General features: G+C 34.9%; 1 protein-coding gene and 1 non-coding gene across 2 annotated transcripts; both read left to right on the top strand.

The window, feature by feature from the left end:
* Positions 1-1789: 1789 nt before the first annotated feature.
* LOC128864082 (sodium- and chloride-dependent glycine transporter 1) lies at positions 1790-17518 on the top strand. The gene is made up of 10 exons (XM_054103575.1): positions 1790-2622; positions 10467-10598; positions 10678-10841; positions 13131-13192; positions 13272-13395; positions 13513-13846; positions 14459-14610; positions 14691-14819; positions 16753-16953; positions 17025-17518. Exons 1-10 carry the CDS (start codon positions 2388-2390, stop codon positions 17337-17339), a joined length of 1848 nt encoding a protein of 615 aa, XP_053959550.1. The 5' UTR covers positions 1790-2387; the 3' UTR covers positions 17340-17518.
* On the top strand, positions 10000-10196 carry Trnay-gua (transfer RNA tyrosine (anticodon GUA)). Its single transcript has 2 exons — positions 10000-10036; positions 10161-10196. It is a non-coding gene; the product is annotated as a tRNA-Tyr (tRNA).
* Positions 17519-17678: the final 160 nt, after the last annotated feature.

Here is a 17678-nt window from a genome sequence, read left to right on the forward strand (position 1 = left end):
GAAGTATGTATGTATGTAATAGGACTATGAATAAGTTCGTGCGGTTTTTTTTCGAAATTTGAAACTTTATTGACGTAAAATGGCTACAAATTTAATATTCAAAATATTGTCCATCGCTTACTACTACTTTTTCCCATCTTTCTGGCAATTCACGGATTCCCTTTGTGAAAAATTCGGTCGGTTTTGCCGCAATCCACGAATCGATACATTTTTTGACTTCATCGTAATTACGGAAGTGCTGGTCAGCCAGGCCATGTTGCATCGATCGGAAGAGATAGTAATCGGATGGCGCAAGGTCTGGACTATACGGCGGGTGGGGTAGGACATCCCATTTGAGCGTTTCTAAGTATGTTTTGACCACTTGTGCAACATGTGGCCGAGCATTGTCATGTTGCAAAATAACTTTGTCGTGTCTATCGGCGTATTGCGGCCGTTTTTCTCGCAGTGCTCGGCTCAAACGCATCAATTGTCGTCGGTAGACATCCCCCGTAATCGTTTCATTCGGTTTCAGTAGCTCATAATACACAACACCCAGCTGGTCCCACCAGATACACAGCATAACCTTCAGGCCATGAATATTCTGCGCCGACGTCGATGTTGAAGCATGGCCAGGGTATCCATACGTTGCCCGACGTTTTGGATTGTCGTAATGGACCCACTTTTCATCGCCAGTCACAATTCGATGCAAAAAACCCTTTCTTTTGTGCCGTTGAAGCAGTTGTTCGCATGCCATAAAACGGCGTTCAACGTCTCTTGGCTTCAATTCATACGGCACCCAATGGCCTACCTTTCGGATCATTCCCATGGCTTTTAAACGTTTGGAAATGGTTGATTGATCAACTCCCAAAGTTTTTGCAACCTCTTCTTGCGTTTGAGCCGGATCTTGATCGAGCAATTCCTCCAATTCGGTATCCATGAACTTTGGCGGCGCACCCTCGCGTTCTTCGTCTTCCAAGCCAAAATCACCACTTTTAAAGCGTGCAAACCACTTCTGGCACGTTCGCTCAGATAGAGCATGCTCACCATAAACTTCCACCAAGATACGATGACTTTCGGCTGCTTTTTTCTTCATATTAAAATAATGAAGAAGAATTCCCCGCAAAAACACATTATTTGGCACGAAATTCGACATTTTCAAGTGTGGTAAAAATATTGTTGTTTACGCTTCAAATAAAAAACTTATACTGACGTTTGTGCCTTACGACAGTAGCTCTCCAATGAATGTTTGGAAATGTGGATCGATGGAATAATAATCAAGTTACGCCATCTGTTGTAAAACCGCACGAACTTATAAATAGACCTATTATATATGAACGTGCTTAATCACAAGCGCATGCATACTCGTATATTTGTATTGGTGTACATTTGCTTGCAGCAAAGTAGCCGCTAAATTATCTCAATTGAGTTTTTAGGTGCTAAATCTCTCAGCTCAGCGCAATCACTGGTAATTTTCACTTAACTAGAGCGCACAAAGAAAACTCAAATTAAAAAAAAATAATAGAAAAAAAAAATAATTTAACTACTGGGACGTCATCGTCAACTTGTCGGTCAACTGTGCGCTCTATTTGTGTCATTATGATATGTATGTATGTATGCACTTACGAGTACAAGTGCATTGTCGTCCAAGAATTGTTGTGGGAGCGATTTAAATTTTGTGATTACTATTTAGAAAATTGTATGCTAAAAAACACCCAAGCAAACAAGCAAATAGACAGGCGGGCAGACAGGCAGGCAAATACGCAGATTTGCGTTAATTTGGCTGACGTTGACTAAAAATTGTGCACTCGAAATGCTTTTGCCGCAGTTGTCGATGGACGGCGCGCGTGTAATGAACTCAATAGGTCGCAACATGCGATCCCAATGATAAGTGCCAGTGATAAGCCACTACGACGGAGTGTGAAAATTCAAGATAGGAAAAAACGAAAGTTCTATTTTGGCAAAGTTTCTATTCGTTGTATGAATCCTTACATAATATATTCAAAGGATAAAAAACGGAAGGCAACTCAGTAAAGGGAAGCTTCCATGTAAAGATTAATTACTCATACGCACTGTTGTACAAATCCAAAGAATGAGCTGTGATTTTTGAAATTTTTTTGTTTCCACATACGTACAAAAGTAAGAAATAATTAAGTAGATAAGAAATGAGATGAGATCCTAAAGTGCAAAGCTAATTTTTAAAATTAATAAAAATAAATAAATTTTGTCCGAAGGCGGTTCCAAGTTAAAATTAAAAAAAACTCTACAAATACTGCCCCAAAATAAAGGATTAAATAAAAAAATAAAAAATAGAAAAAAAATATATACACAAATTCCAATTCACGCCGACAGAAAAAAGACACATTTCAATTGAGTATTTGTTTTAAACTAACCAACTCCACATTCTCGAAATGTTCAGCCGCAGCAATTCGCATCCTGGCAATGCACCAAATGATGCATACACGCAAGGGTATACCAACACTACGCCAGTCAAGCCCAAAGAAACCACTTCAAAAGCTCCCGAACGTGATTCTGATCGTGGCCATTGGGGTTCGAAAACAGAATTTATCTTATCCTGCATTGGCTATGCGGTTGGCATTGGCAATGTGTGGCGTTTTCCCTATCTGTGCTATCGAAGTGGAGGAGGTGAGTATGTACTTTGAAAATAAATATTCCAAATATGTCTATGCAATGAAAAGAAATACTCATCAAAAAGCAATAAAAAAATATAAATTGAATTAGTGAATGTGAAAAAAAGATTTTAAAGGATGTACAAGTAAGAAAGTGTGAAAAAATTAAAACTAAAACAAAAAAACAATTATTACAATTATATTGTATAAACAAATAATATATTATGAACTGAATTGTATACATTCGTATACGGGGTGATACCATAGCAAGTGATCCAAGTACTTTGGATATTATCGTCAATTTAAAAAAAATGGGCTTATTTGTAGAATTGAGTAAAATAAAAGTGAACTAAAAAAATTTGAAAAAATATATAAAAATTTTGAGATTTACTCTATGTTGAAAATGGTGTACAAAGTTTTTTGAAGTGAAATGTTTTCGGCTTTTTTCTTAATTTCTTAATTTTTTATGATAAAATATATAAAAAAATTCTGAAAAACTAAACATTTTTTGTTAACAATTTTTGGAAAAAAAATATTTTTGATCATTTTTCAAACACGCGCCCTTTTAAATTTCAGAAATAATGAAATGCACTACTCTAGCGCCGCAACAAGTATGCACACACCAACTGTGCATACACCAACGTGCAGCGCCTCGCTAGAGCGGTATTTCTCACTGAGTCGCTGATTCACTGATTCGCTTGAATATAACTCCAAAATTTAAGGAACCCCGGTTTGACTAGACTTTTCTGCACTTTTTCGACTTTGTGCGTAAATTTAACATATTTCTATTATAGCTAACGACTTGAGCTTCTAAGTAGCTTCCTAAATTTTAATTTTCTATCGATTTCTTGATGTAATCTTTTAAAAAGGATCCTCGAACAGGACGAAAAAAGGCCAGACCTGGGTGCTCAACCACAGGTTTTCAAAAAGGTGCCCAACAGAGGGAAACACACAAATACATATTTGGTTTTTAAATTTTAAACAAAAAAATTTATTTTTTTAATTTATTAAATAAATATATTTAAAGTAGTTTAGGTATGATGAAAAAATAATTAAATAAAATATTTTTTAAATATGTTAAAAATAATCGATGCTATTTTTTTATAAAAAAAGCTTTGTAGCATAATTTTCAACGCTAAATAAATCTCGAATCTTTTGATTTTTGTTTACACATGTTTTTAGTTTCTTCTTATTATACTGCAGTTTGTACCATAAAGTTTTGTAAGCAAACTAATTTTTTGAAAAATTGGCTATGTCAAATGTCTATGGAATTACCCATAGGTATTATGTGTGAACAAATTCCGCCTTGACAAGAAAGTTCCCGGAATACAATCAGAAAATTCAAAATGCATGTCTGTTTCTCAAAAGTGATATTATCGCCTTCAAAATAATTCTGTGACCTTATTTTCGGTCCATCAGAGCCTTCTTCGATTTTTCCATTACTTCCTTTCGGCTGTTAAAACGCGTTCCCCGTTGATTCGATCAATCAGAAAAAAATCGTAGGGAGCAACATTTTGTTCAAAAATTCACGAATAATGATAGCACTGTGCGAAGTGGAAACATTCCAAAAAAGCTTTTTTTGTCCAATGGCTTCATGTAAACGTCTCTTATTAACTGTCTGACCTTCTAGCAAAAATTCGTGTTGCACAATACCATTATAGTACATAAATGCCGTGAATATCTCTTTCCTTTTTGACTGAAAACGACGTGTTTTTGTGGTCTTGGTTTATTCGAAGCTCTCCACTCACTCGCCTGATATTTGGATTGCTTGTCTCAAAAAAAAGACAAAACAAAGGCTAATTTGTTTCATCTAATATGTTCAAAAATTTGTTAATATGTAGTCACCCTATTTTGGGATCCCTACAAAATGCTGTATATCAAAACTCTTTTCGTACGAAATACTGTAAATTAACGTAACAAAATTCTGCAGTGACAAAATTCTGTATTTACAGAATTCTGTATTTACAAAATTCTGTAAAAACAAAATTCTGTACTGTCTTAAAAAAATTCTGTATTGACAAAATTGTGTATTGAAAAAATTTTGTGTTGACAAAAGTCAACGAAAAAAGGAGTTCTAAGCAAAAATACGGTGGATTGCGTAGCCGGAGTTGGACTGATGAGGGTTATTTTTTTGAAGGAGTTCTACGCAAAAATACGGTGGATTCTATCGAAACTGAAGAAAAAAAGTGCGCACTTTTTTTATAAAATTTGTTGAATTTCTTATCATTTACTTACAGCATTTCGTCAATACAGAATTTTGTCAATACAAAATTTCGTCAATACAGAATTTCGTATACAGCATTTTGTAAACAGAATATTGTATCATACAGCATTACGTACCCAACCCGAAAATTTTATGTTACATCTGTATTAAAACTTCCGGCATGATAAAATTCTTCATTGCGAAACTATGTATATTACATATGTCAAAATTCAATACTCCAAATTCTGAGAACTGTACGGGTAATGAGAAGATGTGCGGACCCCTCAGAATTTTCAATACAGGGGGTAGATTATGGCAATAATATTAAAATAACCATCGTACCAACAACCGAAGTAAATTTTTGTAATTAATCAGCCCCATTAGATATGCCTAACCTATTAAAATCCAAAATTTAATCTAATCTTTCTGAATTTTTAATAAATAGATACTAATTACTTCATTCAAAGCAAAATATAATTTTTTTCATAAAGTACTTTAAAAATACAGAATCAATATGTACATATACTGATTTTTAATACCCAGAATATTAAAAATTCAGAATTATCATGATACAATAATTGAAGGTGATATAAGATGTCTAATTTTCACCCTGTGCCAGCTATCTTGAGCTACTTCATAAATTCCTGATGACCTTTTGGAGGACAGATCAGAGCAAATTCTAAAAAAGAAACAGTACTCAAAAGCATAAAAATAAAAACTTTTGCTAAAAAGTTAGCAGGCAATCCATTTTTTGTTGAGCCACAAAACGTGGACCAAAGAGGGCGTTAAGTTTATTAATTTTTCAAAAGTCAAAATGAAAAGAAAAATTGTGAAATCGTGCGGCACTTCATTGAATCCAGGCGAAAAAGTTTGCGTGCATCACTTTTCGGCAACGCTCCTCGCCATGCTGCCAGATCGGAAGAGATCAAAGTTTTCTATGTAATGATGCTCTTTGGATGCCTATTGAAATTTTGCATTGCTTGAATGAGCCCGAGATGGGGGCATTTTAAGGAACGACTTTGGGAAACTAGATAAATTCAAAGCTCATATCAGTCAAATACACTCTGAGGGTTCTGGAGGCAGATTAAAAAGTTGGAAAACCAACCAAAACAATGCATTAGGCTTAGGACGATATGGCGCAGGCAATATCTAAAACTCGTACATGGATGAACAAAAGCCTTCTGAGAATAGGGAAAATATCTTTTTTTGTGAGAAACATGTAGTTTTAGATATAGGATGTCAAAACTTGTGTGAACGTTCCGAAAGTTTCAGAAATTGTTAAAATCCAAAAATTAAGTTGTAATTTATTCTTGTATGACTTTGGTTAGTTAGTTTGTCCAACTACGAGCTTTTAGATATTTAGGATATTTATCTTTCTAAAACCTGGAAACTACAAAACGCGAAGAGGTCCAAGTGAACGCCTCATAAAGAATCTAAAACTTAAAACAAATCATAGCAAATAAAAATATGAAAAATGTTTTTAATTTTTTACTACCTTTTCAGAAAGGGAATAAGCTAATGCCCCTTTTCCCCTTACTTCCAAATTGCATCAATGGATTAAGTCATAGGTTTTCCAAACAGAGGTGTTATTTTGATATTCAAAGAAAAATGCTATTTTTAATATAAATGATCGGATGTTTATTTCATTATAAAGAGGAAGGCATGCCGTTAATAGTGAAAATAACATCAGGCAAATGACCAACACGCTTACAGGGCAATACCCCTTTTATGAAAATTTCCATAACCGAATTGCAAAGTGGCTGTCCTATGTCCTTAACAGCCTCACGAATTCCATCTTTAAGGTGTTGAATCGACCCTGGGCTGTTGGCGTACCCCTCTTTCACGTGGCCCCAAAAAAAAAGTCACAATGTGTTAAATCACAAGACCTCGGGGCCAATTGTGATCACCTCTTCGAGAGATAGCACGGTCCGGAAACTTTCCCCGTAAAAGATCAATGGTTTCGTTGCTTGTGTGGCACGTAGCGCCGTCTTGTTGAAAATAAACGTTGGCCAGATGAATACCATCCAATTCCGGCCATAAAAAAACGTTTATCTATTCTCGATAGCACAATCCATTCACCAATAACACCTGTTATTGGAAAACCCTTTAGTATTTCGAAATCAGTTGTGATATTTTACACAACCTTTTATAATTGAATCATGAGAATTATGAAGAAAATTTTTTTCATATTTTTTCAGAAAGTTCACCCAAAAGAATATCATCTACTCGTACTGTCTGATATTTGCCAACAAATGCCCAAAATTTGAACAAATTAAAAAATGGATTGTAAAAAGAGTAGAATGTTTAATTTTACTTCACACCTCATTTGCATTAATAAACTTTATTTTTGGCACTTGTAAAAGTTTGTTTGTTTGGCACTTAAAAGTCAAGTCGACCAATTTTTTGATATCTTCATAACAATCAAAATTATACTCAGTCAGTCCACAAGTTGCCAACACGATTTTTGAAAGTCTTTTTTTTTTAATTTCTATTTAAATTTTTTGTTACTATTTTAACCCTCAAATTGCTTCAATTGCTTAATGTGTCAGCTTCTATACAAAGTATGCAAATTTGTGTCGCACTTAAATTGCAAACATTTTTTGTGTGCTTTTACTTGTTTTTTTTTTGCAGCAATTGCTTTAAATTTTTTCTGTACATACATATGTACGAGTGTATGTATGTATACATGTGCATTGCTTTCACTAATTTTGTATTCGAATGTATTTTTAGATTACATACATATTCGCAAATAGATTCCCAGATGTGTGTGTGTGCAGCTGCCGAGCAAATTGAAGCAGAATCCATGCAAAGTTCTTTTCGTCGATTTTTTGCGCATGCATATGTACGAGTACAGTGGTGACCAAATCATATGCAACTTTTATTCTATTATGGAATAATTATTGGGTTGGCAACTAAGTAATTGGGCATTCTATTATTGCTAAGTTCCTAGGAGGAATAACACAAAAGAGCAAACATACACAATAGTACAATTTCGAGAATAATTAATAAGTTCATTAAAACAGAGAAAATGCCTGTTAAAGTATTAAAATTGCAAACATCGAGAAGCGTCAATAGACGACTGTTAAAAGTAGAGGTAAAGGACTGTTCACAGGTTGCCGTCCAACACAAAAACCTATGTGATATGTGAAAAATAAATTAAAATTTGTTCAATCGTATCTGGATTCGTCAGTTACGTCTTTGCAAAACTATGTGTGCTGAGCTGCAATTCGATATTTTTATCGAAAAATTTGTTTTGCGCATTTTTCAGTGAGTTGCAAAATTAATCGCCTGCAAAAGACGGAATTTAGCCATGTAAATTTTCGTGCGATGATTTATTACGATTTTCGACGTGGATTATTGAGACAGAAGCAAATTGATCAACTTGCCTGGACTTTTGGCGTTGAAGCACTACACTTAGTCACCTTGAAAGCAAATGGTTGCCTGCTTTTTGGGGAAATCTGGTCAAGACCCAACTTAAAAAACGTAAAATAGTAAATTCCGAGTGGTGCACAACTATTTTTTTGCTAGAAGCTTTTGGAGAATTAAGGAAAACCAACTGCCGAAGACGAGAGAGTTTTTGATCACTCAAAACATCGGATTAATGGGTCATCCCTGGGCCCTAATTTGGAGCTGACTTTTGTACCTGAACATCAAAAATTAAATGCGAGGTCAATATTTTGCAACGCTTGAGGAAGCTGCTGAAGCGTTTAAACAGTTTGTTTTGGAGGTATTTACCGCTGAGTGGCAAAAGTGCTTTGGAAATTGGTTCAAGTGAATGCAAAAGTCTATTGACTTCAAAGGAGAATATTTTGAAAAAACAATAAAGCCATTTTCGTTTTATTTTACCAAGTTTTCAATATTGGGCGCAAAATATAAAGGAAACCCTCGAAAGGACGATGAAGGTAGTATTTATAATTAGTGCATAAAGTTAATGTAATTATACACCAATATCAGTACAAAAATATTTTTGAGATGTTGTCATATGAGCAATGGGAAACGCCATTGCCTTGGGTCTACTGACCGGACAGAGACCCAAAGTACACTGTCACATTTTAGCTATAAAAATGTCCATGTAATGGAATCTCTACCCAATTGAAAACTTGTGGTAGCTGCAAGGCTAGATATAGCGATAAACTTAAAAAGGAATGACAATCAATCAATACGAAAACGGTTGATAATTTAATTGTATCAATGACAAGACAATGTCGAGCAGTGATAAAAAATAACGGATTTACTACAAGAAATTAGTTTAACATACTTTTCATTTTGTTTTCAAAAAGTTGCATTTTTTTTTTGTGTTCATGAGTTTTATTAAAATTTTTTGAGTTGTTATAAAAATTTGAATTATTTACTTTTAGAAGGCAGAATTTTGTTTAATATAAAAACATTAAATATAAGTGCGCATACCAAACTAAAATAATTTTTTTCGAACAAAATTAAACTAAACAAAATGTTCTATTACTTTATAACAGAGCAATCGTTGCATATGATTTGGCCACCACTGTTTGCATATATATGTGTAAGTGATTATATTTCTGCAAGCGCTGTGGATAATGTGCTCAGTTTCCCTTGTATGTGTGAATTCCAAACGTCGGCGCTCATAGCGCAGTAATCAAACGGCATTGCATTCTAAGAACCTTCTAAGAACCTTGGTTCAAGCCACGGAGAGGACAACTTTTTTTTTTTTTTTTTTTTTTTTTTTTTATCGTTTCCACGACAGTCGGTTCTACGTTACCGAAACGACCCGAATTTATATCCGGCCAAGGACTGTCACTTCAGCAGCATTCCCCGTATGTAGGTAGGGGGATTGTTTATGCTGCTACAACAACAACAACAACTATTTTTTATAATAATAAATGAATAAAATAAAAATAAAAATTCATAAGATGAACTTTAATGCTGGTTTAGAACCAGCCGACACTTTTTTATGAGAAAATTTTGCAAGGCCAAAATGCATTCATCCGCTTTCACCAATAAAATTTCCTACCATCGAATGTTTCATGCATACTGTGGGTTTGGCTTCCGAGGCAAACGAATGGCAGTAAAGCACACAACACTTTTAGTGATATATAAATTTACGTATGTACATACGGGTACGTAGCTTTTGATGCATTTATGGTGCGCGCGCGTATCTCCGCAAGCCAAGCGGCGAAATACACAAGAATGCACTTTTCCAGCTGGCTCACAACGCCTTCGATAGCTCAGTTGGTAGAGCGGTGGACTGTAGAAACTGAGTTGTTAAGTAGAGAGCCAGTGCGGCCGAATATTCATGCCCATGGAAATCAATTTTCCTATGCGTATATGATAAACGCTTTGTATTGCCATCCCTACTGCAATCCGAATATGTTGACATCCATAGGTCGCTGGTTCAAATCCGGCTCGAAGGAGACTTACAAACTTTTTTGGGAGGACTGTATTTTTCGAAACTATTTGCAACTTTTTTTTTTAATTTTTAATAAAACTACTGTGAAGCTTTTATAATATTGTGTAAAAATTTTGAATAAATATAATTTTTTTATTGTTTATTAAACCTTAAAATACGTTAGTAATTTTATATTATAAATTTAAGTTGCTTAAAAGCTCTTTATCTCCTCCTTTTTATTATAATTTCATTGTAATTATTTTTTTATTTTTTAAACCACCTCACACGTTTTTAGGTGCATTTTTGGTACCTTATCTACTAATGTTGTTTTGTTGTGGCATTCCTTTATTTCTTATGGAAATTGTTATGGGCCAATTTTCCAGCGTTGGCTGCATAGGCGTATTTCGCTTGGCTCCTTTATTTAAAGGTTAGTTTAATTGAATGTTTAAGTTTAAAGTGTGCAACAAATAATAAAATAATTCAATTTTATCCTATTTACTTTCCAGGCGCTGGCTTCGCCATAGTAATTGTGAATTTCATTTGCACTTGCTACTACTCTGTGATTATTGCCTATCCAATAATGTTTTTAAGTAAACTATTTTCGCAAAAATTACCATGGATTGATTGTAAGAACCCGTGGAATACGGAGTATTGTGTAGAGGTTTTAGATGTAAGTACTGCAGACATATGCAAGGTTTTATTTATAAAGAAAGATAATATATTTCTAGCACTTGGAAGCCGAAAAGTATTAAATAAATTAGGAAGTTTGTTATTTCACTAACAATAACAATAAAAGTACTACTGTTCAAGTTTCAAAACGATTTGTCCAGTAGAGCAAATTAAAGTTATGGCATACAAAGACTTCTTTGACACTTTGTGCCCCCGACGGGCGCTCTAGCAAATAATTTGAATTCAAGGATTTCAATGAATACACTCGCTCGCTCTGCCAGAGCTGGACATTCTCCATTCATATTCCCTCAAGGAAAAAGTGGACGTAGTTTAGCATTTGTGGACAATACCACACGAACTTGTTCACGGATAGCTCAAAGTGGGATGGAAGGTTAAGTGGATGAGTAGTCTGAGAGGAGCTCCTCATTAAACTCAAGTAAAATACTTGTAAATGTGTTGGAATTTTTGTCAAAAGTGCTCAGCACTGTCTTGTAGGGCATGCTCATTATCAGAATAGCATGTACAACATTTTTTAATGGGGAAATCAAATATTTCATTTGATATTCTTTTCCCCTGTTCGGTGTGACTTCTATCTCTCTTTTACCAATAGCAATTTTATATAAGTGAAAAATATATCTACTGTACTTTAAACGCCAAGGCATCAGTGTTGATTAATTTTAACGAAATAATGTGGCTGCTCTGAAAACAGTTCTAGTTTGAGATTTAGCTGTATTTGTTTTTTACTTGTTATAGCCGAGCGAGTAGATGCTTGGCTAAGACTTGAAAATTTGTGAGTTCGAATCTCTGTGGATGAAACACCGAATTGGTGCGAAAATTTTTTTTTAATGAAAACAAAAAAATATTGAAAATTCGTGAGTTCGAATCTCAATGAAAACACAATAATATACATTTTATAATTTTTAAATAATTTTATAATTTCAAAACAAAACATCAGCCTGATTACTTTTTATTGAGGAGTTTGTGCTGATTACTTTTTGATGACGAAAATGAGTAGTTTAGAGCATAGTAGATATATTTTTCAGTTATAAGAAATTGCTATTGGTAAAAGAGAGATAGAATATCACACCGACAAGGGGAAACTATCAGAACTTTCCCATGGCTAGAACAAAAATGTGTAGTTGGATGAGGATAGTGAAGATGATAATATGAGTGCTTATATGATAGTCAGCTGTCTTGTAGGGTCGTAACTTATATTTATTTATATATGGTGAAAAGGTTTTGTATGGCATACAAAAGAAAATGTTTCGAAGCATGAGGGTTAAATATGAGACACATTTTAAATCGAGCTGTGAGGTTCGGCGCTATAGATGGGCCTAGTTTCCTGGGGCGGCGGGCCTTGGTCAGGAAAAGCCATAGTCATTCCGGTACGTAGAACGGGCTGTATTGGGAATGTATGCTGCTTTCGTCTGGCCGCCTGACACTAGTGATTTGCAGTGGACAAAGTTCCAGATCTGTCAAAAAACTGCAACACCTTCACAATGAGGCTTCCATGTCCCCAGTTAAGCACAGAAAAATGCTCAGCATGTAATTCCTGCTTTGGCGTTGCCGTAGGAATCACCTCTGCAATAATTTGCTATAGTCTGAGCCATCTCCCAGGCGAGGCTCAGGTGGCATCTCTTGAACTACACTGACGAGATCCAGCACATAACATAACTGCAACTACTGGACCGGACAATATATAGACAGACGTTAAACGACATCCACCGGTATACTCTCACCAGTTTGCTAAACTCCCGACCCCCAAATGCCGTTATCGGAGTCCAACAACCACTTGTTGCACATGAAGGGATTCAGCTGCCTCGCGAGATCCGCGTGACTTTAATTGTGGTCTGGATATTGTAATAGGTTAATGGCACCGCACGGTGCGAATCACCTATTCACATGCCCTTTCAAACCCACTCACCTAACACCCCTCTTTCTCTGTACGCAATCTGTTGAAACAGCAGCAGTGTGAATGTAAGACTATATGCAAATAAACTATTTTTATATGTGTTTTAAAAAAAGATATTATTTTTTGCATTCAAAAACCAGATGCATAGATTTTCTTCCAAAAAAAAAAAACCGAATAAAATAAAGTCTATTGGGGATTAATAAATGAAATTAAAAATAAGGAGGCTCGAAATACATTTTAGAGTAATGTTTTACAAACGGACACTGAGATACAAAATTTAACTCACCCTAATGCACCTACATACATATATTTCCTAATTGCTCACTAGAGCATTTTATGTTTTTTTTTTTGTCAATTTTTAATTTTTTATCATTTCAGTTAGGTAATGGTAATTTTACTCATCATACGGGTTTTCGCACGCCAGCCGATGAATTTTTTCAGTGAGTATTAACGGTTTCTTGTATGTGAATCAGCAAATTATCCTGTTTTTGTTTTGTTTTTGGTTTTCATTTATTACAGTCATGAAATATTACAAGTATCCGATAGTATTGAAGAATTGGGTGGCATAGTTTGGCCGCTATTTTATTGTCTAATCTTTGTATGGCTCTCCGTATATGTCTGCATTATTCGCGGCATAAAAACAGTAAGTCCAACACTATCTTCTCTCAATTTACCCCTAAATAGAATTATGAAAAATCTAAATAATTATGTCATTCAATTTGATTATTTCTTCATTCATTTTTTCCAAAAACTTTCCCAGGTTGGCAAAGTTGTATACTTCACGGCGGTCTTCCCATTCTTCATACTCTTCGTATTGTTCATACGCGGTATTACTTTGCCTGGTGCTATGAAAGGCATTTTGTTCTACATCAAACCGGAGTGGTCTCGTCTTTTGGACCTTAAAGTTTGGGCTGATGCTGCAATACAAATATTCTTCTCATTGGGACCTGGTTGGGGTGGTATTGTGAATATGGCAAGCTTTAATAACTTTCGAAATAACGCCAGAGGTGATTCGTTTGTCATACCGATAGTGAATTGTACGACTAGCATATTTGCGGGATTCGTAGTTTTCTCTGTGCTGGGTTTCTTGTCACGTGAGTGTGAAGAAAGCAAATTACACAGCTCTATATGTGTTTTTTTTTTGGTTTTTTTGTATATGAAACGAACTCAATAAGGTGGACGCAAAGTAAAAAAATTTAGCTAAGGTCATCAAACTGAATCAAATTGAAAATTTTGGAGTCGTTGATTACCGATATCTTAAATTTTTAAGTGCTGATATCAGATTTATAATCCCAAAAACCCCCGAATAATCGATCGTAATCACTGAACCTTAAAGGTCTCACCCCATTTTATTCAGAGTTGTTCTTTTTTTTTTTTTAACTTACATATAATATATGGTGGTCATAGTGCAAGATTTAAGCTATAATTTGGGAAAAAGTTTTAGTTCTTGGCCGTCAGGTTTGTACGAAAATAGGGATTAAGTACCTAAAATCACGTTTTTACAGATTTTTACTCCCAATTTTCTGAAAATGATGACTTAGTATGCACTCTTGCACCCCAAAATCGTGTTCACCGTACAAAAATTCTTTGGAAACTAGTCTCATATAAACAAAAACAAAAAACTCAAAAATATACATTTTGTAGACCTGTGCTATCTGTATATATCGCTAACGATTTCGAGTAAATTTTTGTTTACATTATTTCAGATCAGTCAGGTATACCTGTCGCCACTGTGGCCACTTCTGGCCCTGGACTAGCATTTGTGACATATCCTCAGGCAATCGCTATGCTACCACTGCCGCATTTGTGGGCTGCACTTTTCTTTTTCATGCTGTTCCTGCTTGGCTTGGATAGTGTGGTGAGTTTTTACACTTCGTTTGGAAATTTATACACCGTTAGAAGTTGAACTATATTAAATTGAATTGTAAAAAATTTTAGTTTGTGCAAATTGAGGCTATTATATCGTCCGTCGTCGATGAGGTACCAAAACTGCGTAGACATAAAGCACTCGTCACATTGGGCTCGGTCATAATTATGTTTCTGATGTCGATCATTATGGTGACACGGGTAAGAACCTATACACATATTTATAAGTGGCGAACGATTTGGTGAAAGGTTTGAATGAGGTTTGTTAAAAAAATAAGGTGAATTTTCAAATATCGCGAGCTACGTACATTCAACTTTCGATTATTACTTTTTTATGTTGGTACACTCGTCTCGAAGATATGTTCACGCTTTTAGCAATATTGCATCTTTAGTTTGTTTGTGAGAGGCATAAATAAGACAAGTATTTTGCGTCTTCTTCACAATTAGAGAAGTTGCTGAGGATGCCGGCATATCGACATACCGGGTAGCTTATGCTATGCAATCTTTCCTGAATTTTGACCAAAAACAAACGCTTGAGCATCGTTCAAGAATGGGTGAATAACGTCAACGATGATCCAGATTAGCTTAAATAAGTCATAACTGGTGACGAATCATGGGTATATGGTTATGACATCGAAAACAAAGCCTAGTCGTGCCAATGGAAGAGTCCAGGAGAGCCAAGAGTCGATAGCAGAAAGCTGTCGAACACGCAAAACACTTGTCCTTTTTATGCATCTTACAAACAAACTAAAGATGATATATTGCTACATAGAAAAACTAATAATCGAAAGTCGAATGTGTGGGATGTGCTTGGTTTTCACTGGAAGACTCAGTTTCTCTTTTATTTAAGCGGAATTTAAAAAAACTTTTTGTGGTTTCCTTTTTGATTTGGTTTATTTGGCAATTGGCCAGTTTTCGCCTTTCGTAGGCTTTTTCACGCCGTAATTTTTGCCATTTTGTTTTAAAAAAGACCGCACTACTGGCTCTGATCTTCCGATTCTTCACAAAATTTCACGGTTTGAGTAGCCCTAGTTAAGGTACAGCCTGACTTGGATCATTTTAAAATCATTAAGATATTTTCCCTTTGGCATTTACAATTACTAATTTAACGCAAAAAAGAGTTATTTTTTATTCACTTCAATGTCTTCGGCTTCCTTATTCTGGTGCGTTTAAACGAATATGTTTTTATTTTTAGTGTGATATTTAAAAATGTATTAAATTTTGGTTTTGAATAGTTTTCTTACTAAATAAAAACAGTATTTTGAGTGATGGAAATCTTTATTTTGACATTTACTCCTTCTTACATGTTAGTGTCAATTATGATTGACGTACGACGCTACCTGCAAAAATTATGAACCTTCCGTTGTACCAACTAATTTTGCTACACCTATAAGAACATTTAATATTTTTATCCTAACAATGAAAATATTAATATTGGTGGTTGAAAACGGTTTTACTGCTCTTCAAAATATTCTCTATTCTGAACCAATTTTAGAAGCACTTTCTCTAGTCGCGTTTCCAGAGATCCAACGCGAACGCACATCTTTTACTACAAGGTAATCATGCGAAATCTTATTGATGCTTGTCATACAAATGCCTAAAGATTCATTCATCATTTCACTCACAGCATCTCTATTTTCTGGCACAAAAACTGATTTTGGACGACCTTCCCAGAATTTGCCGGTGAGCGAACAGCGACCACGAAAAAGTTCATTGTACCAGTTTTTTATGGTGCTAATATTGGTGATAGCTCGCTAAATAATGATTTTCGTGCATCGATGCATTCTTGTCTTATTAACCCATGTTGAATACTGTGAAAAATAATCGCCCGAAAATGTTCACTCTTTAATTCCACTTTTCGCCGAGATCAATTTTTAAAGCCACTGTATCAACACTAATATGGCTCACACATCAAAACATTCTGAGCGCGTTTATTGTAAAATATGTTAAACTTTTTAATGAAAACGTCAGATGGTGTCTAATGTAAAGTAGAAGTGCCCAAGGCCAGAAATATAAATAGCAACTCTTGTAGCAGTTTCCAATTAATACAATTTCATTTTTGCTTAATTTTTATGCAATACTTTACTCGAATTACTTTTTCCGTAATCATTTTAACTCCTCCCCTCTTCTTTAGGGCGGCATGTTTATTCTCCAACTACTTGACTGGTATTCTGCTTCCATTTCGGTAATACTCATTTGTTTGCTGGAAGTTGTGATGGTCGCCTGGATTTATGGAGTAGACAATTTCATGGATGATATTTACTTCATGATTGGCAAGAGGCCTGAGATCGGTTGGAAAATTTGTTGGGTGTATATAACGCCGACTATATTAATCGTAGGCACAAAACACTTTTTTAATTTATTGGCTCACATTTTTCTTTATAAATTCCTTTTTCTCCCTATTAGGGCATGTTTTTCACCACCATCATATTCAATCGCGATATAACGTACAACGGTATTATATATCCACGCTGGGCTATAGCTCTTGGTTGGTTCAGTTGTTGTGTATCAATCGCTTGCATTCCAGTTTATATGATATATGCGCTAATGCGCGGGAAGGGTTCCGTGATGGAGACTTTGCGAAAGCAACTGCAAGCCATCGACTGGACGCCGGCAAGTGAGGAACATCAGCTTGAATATGAGGAGTATCAGCGTTCACGCAAATTGACATGCGAACTCAATAATATCAGAGTAGAAACGGTAGCTACGATAAGAGTATGAAGTTATTAAATGTGAATGCATATATAGAGTTACAATGTTATTTGTAAATGATAGAAAAGTGCATACATCTGTATACACATATGTATGAATGTATTGTATATTTATAAATACATTTTTATTTCCATAAACAATTTTAGCGACATAGACATTTTAAAATCACGAAAATAAAATGTAAGCATTTACTCATAAAAAAAGTATATATAATTTTTTTAATTTTACTATTAATTCGCATTTGGTCGATAGAAAGCTTAAAAAAGTAAAAAATGGTTGAGTGTTTGAGAAAAATCTTACTTAGATATTTTAATTCCTATAACAAGATTCTAGGCTGCGCAGACAAAT

This window comes from Anastrepha ludens, chromosome 5, assembly GCF_028408465.1.
Source record: "Anastrepha ludens isolate Willacy chromosome 5, idAnaLude1.1, whole genome shotgun sequence".
Taxonomy (NCBI): domain Eukaryota; kingdom Metazoa; phylum Arthropoda; class Insecta; order Diptera; family Tephritidae; genus Anastrepha; species Anastrepha ludens.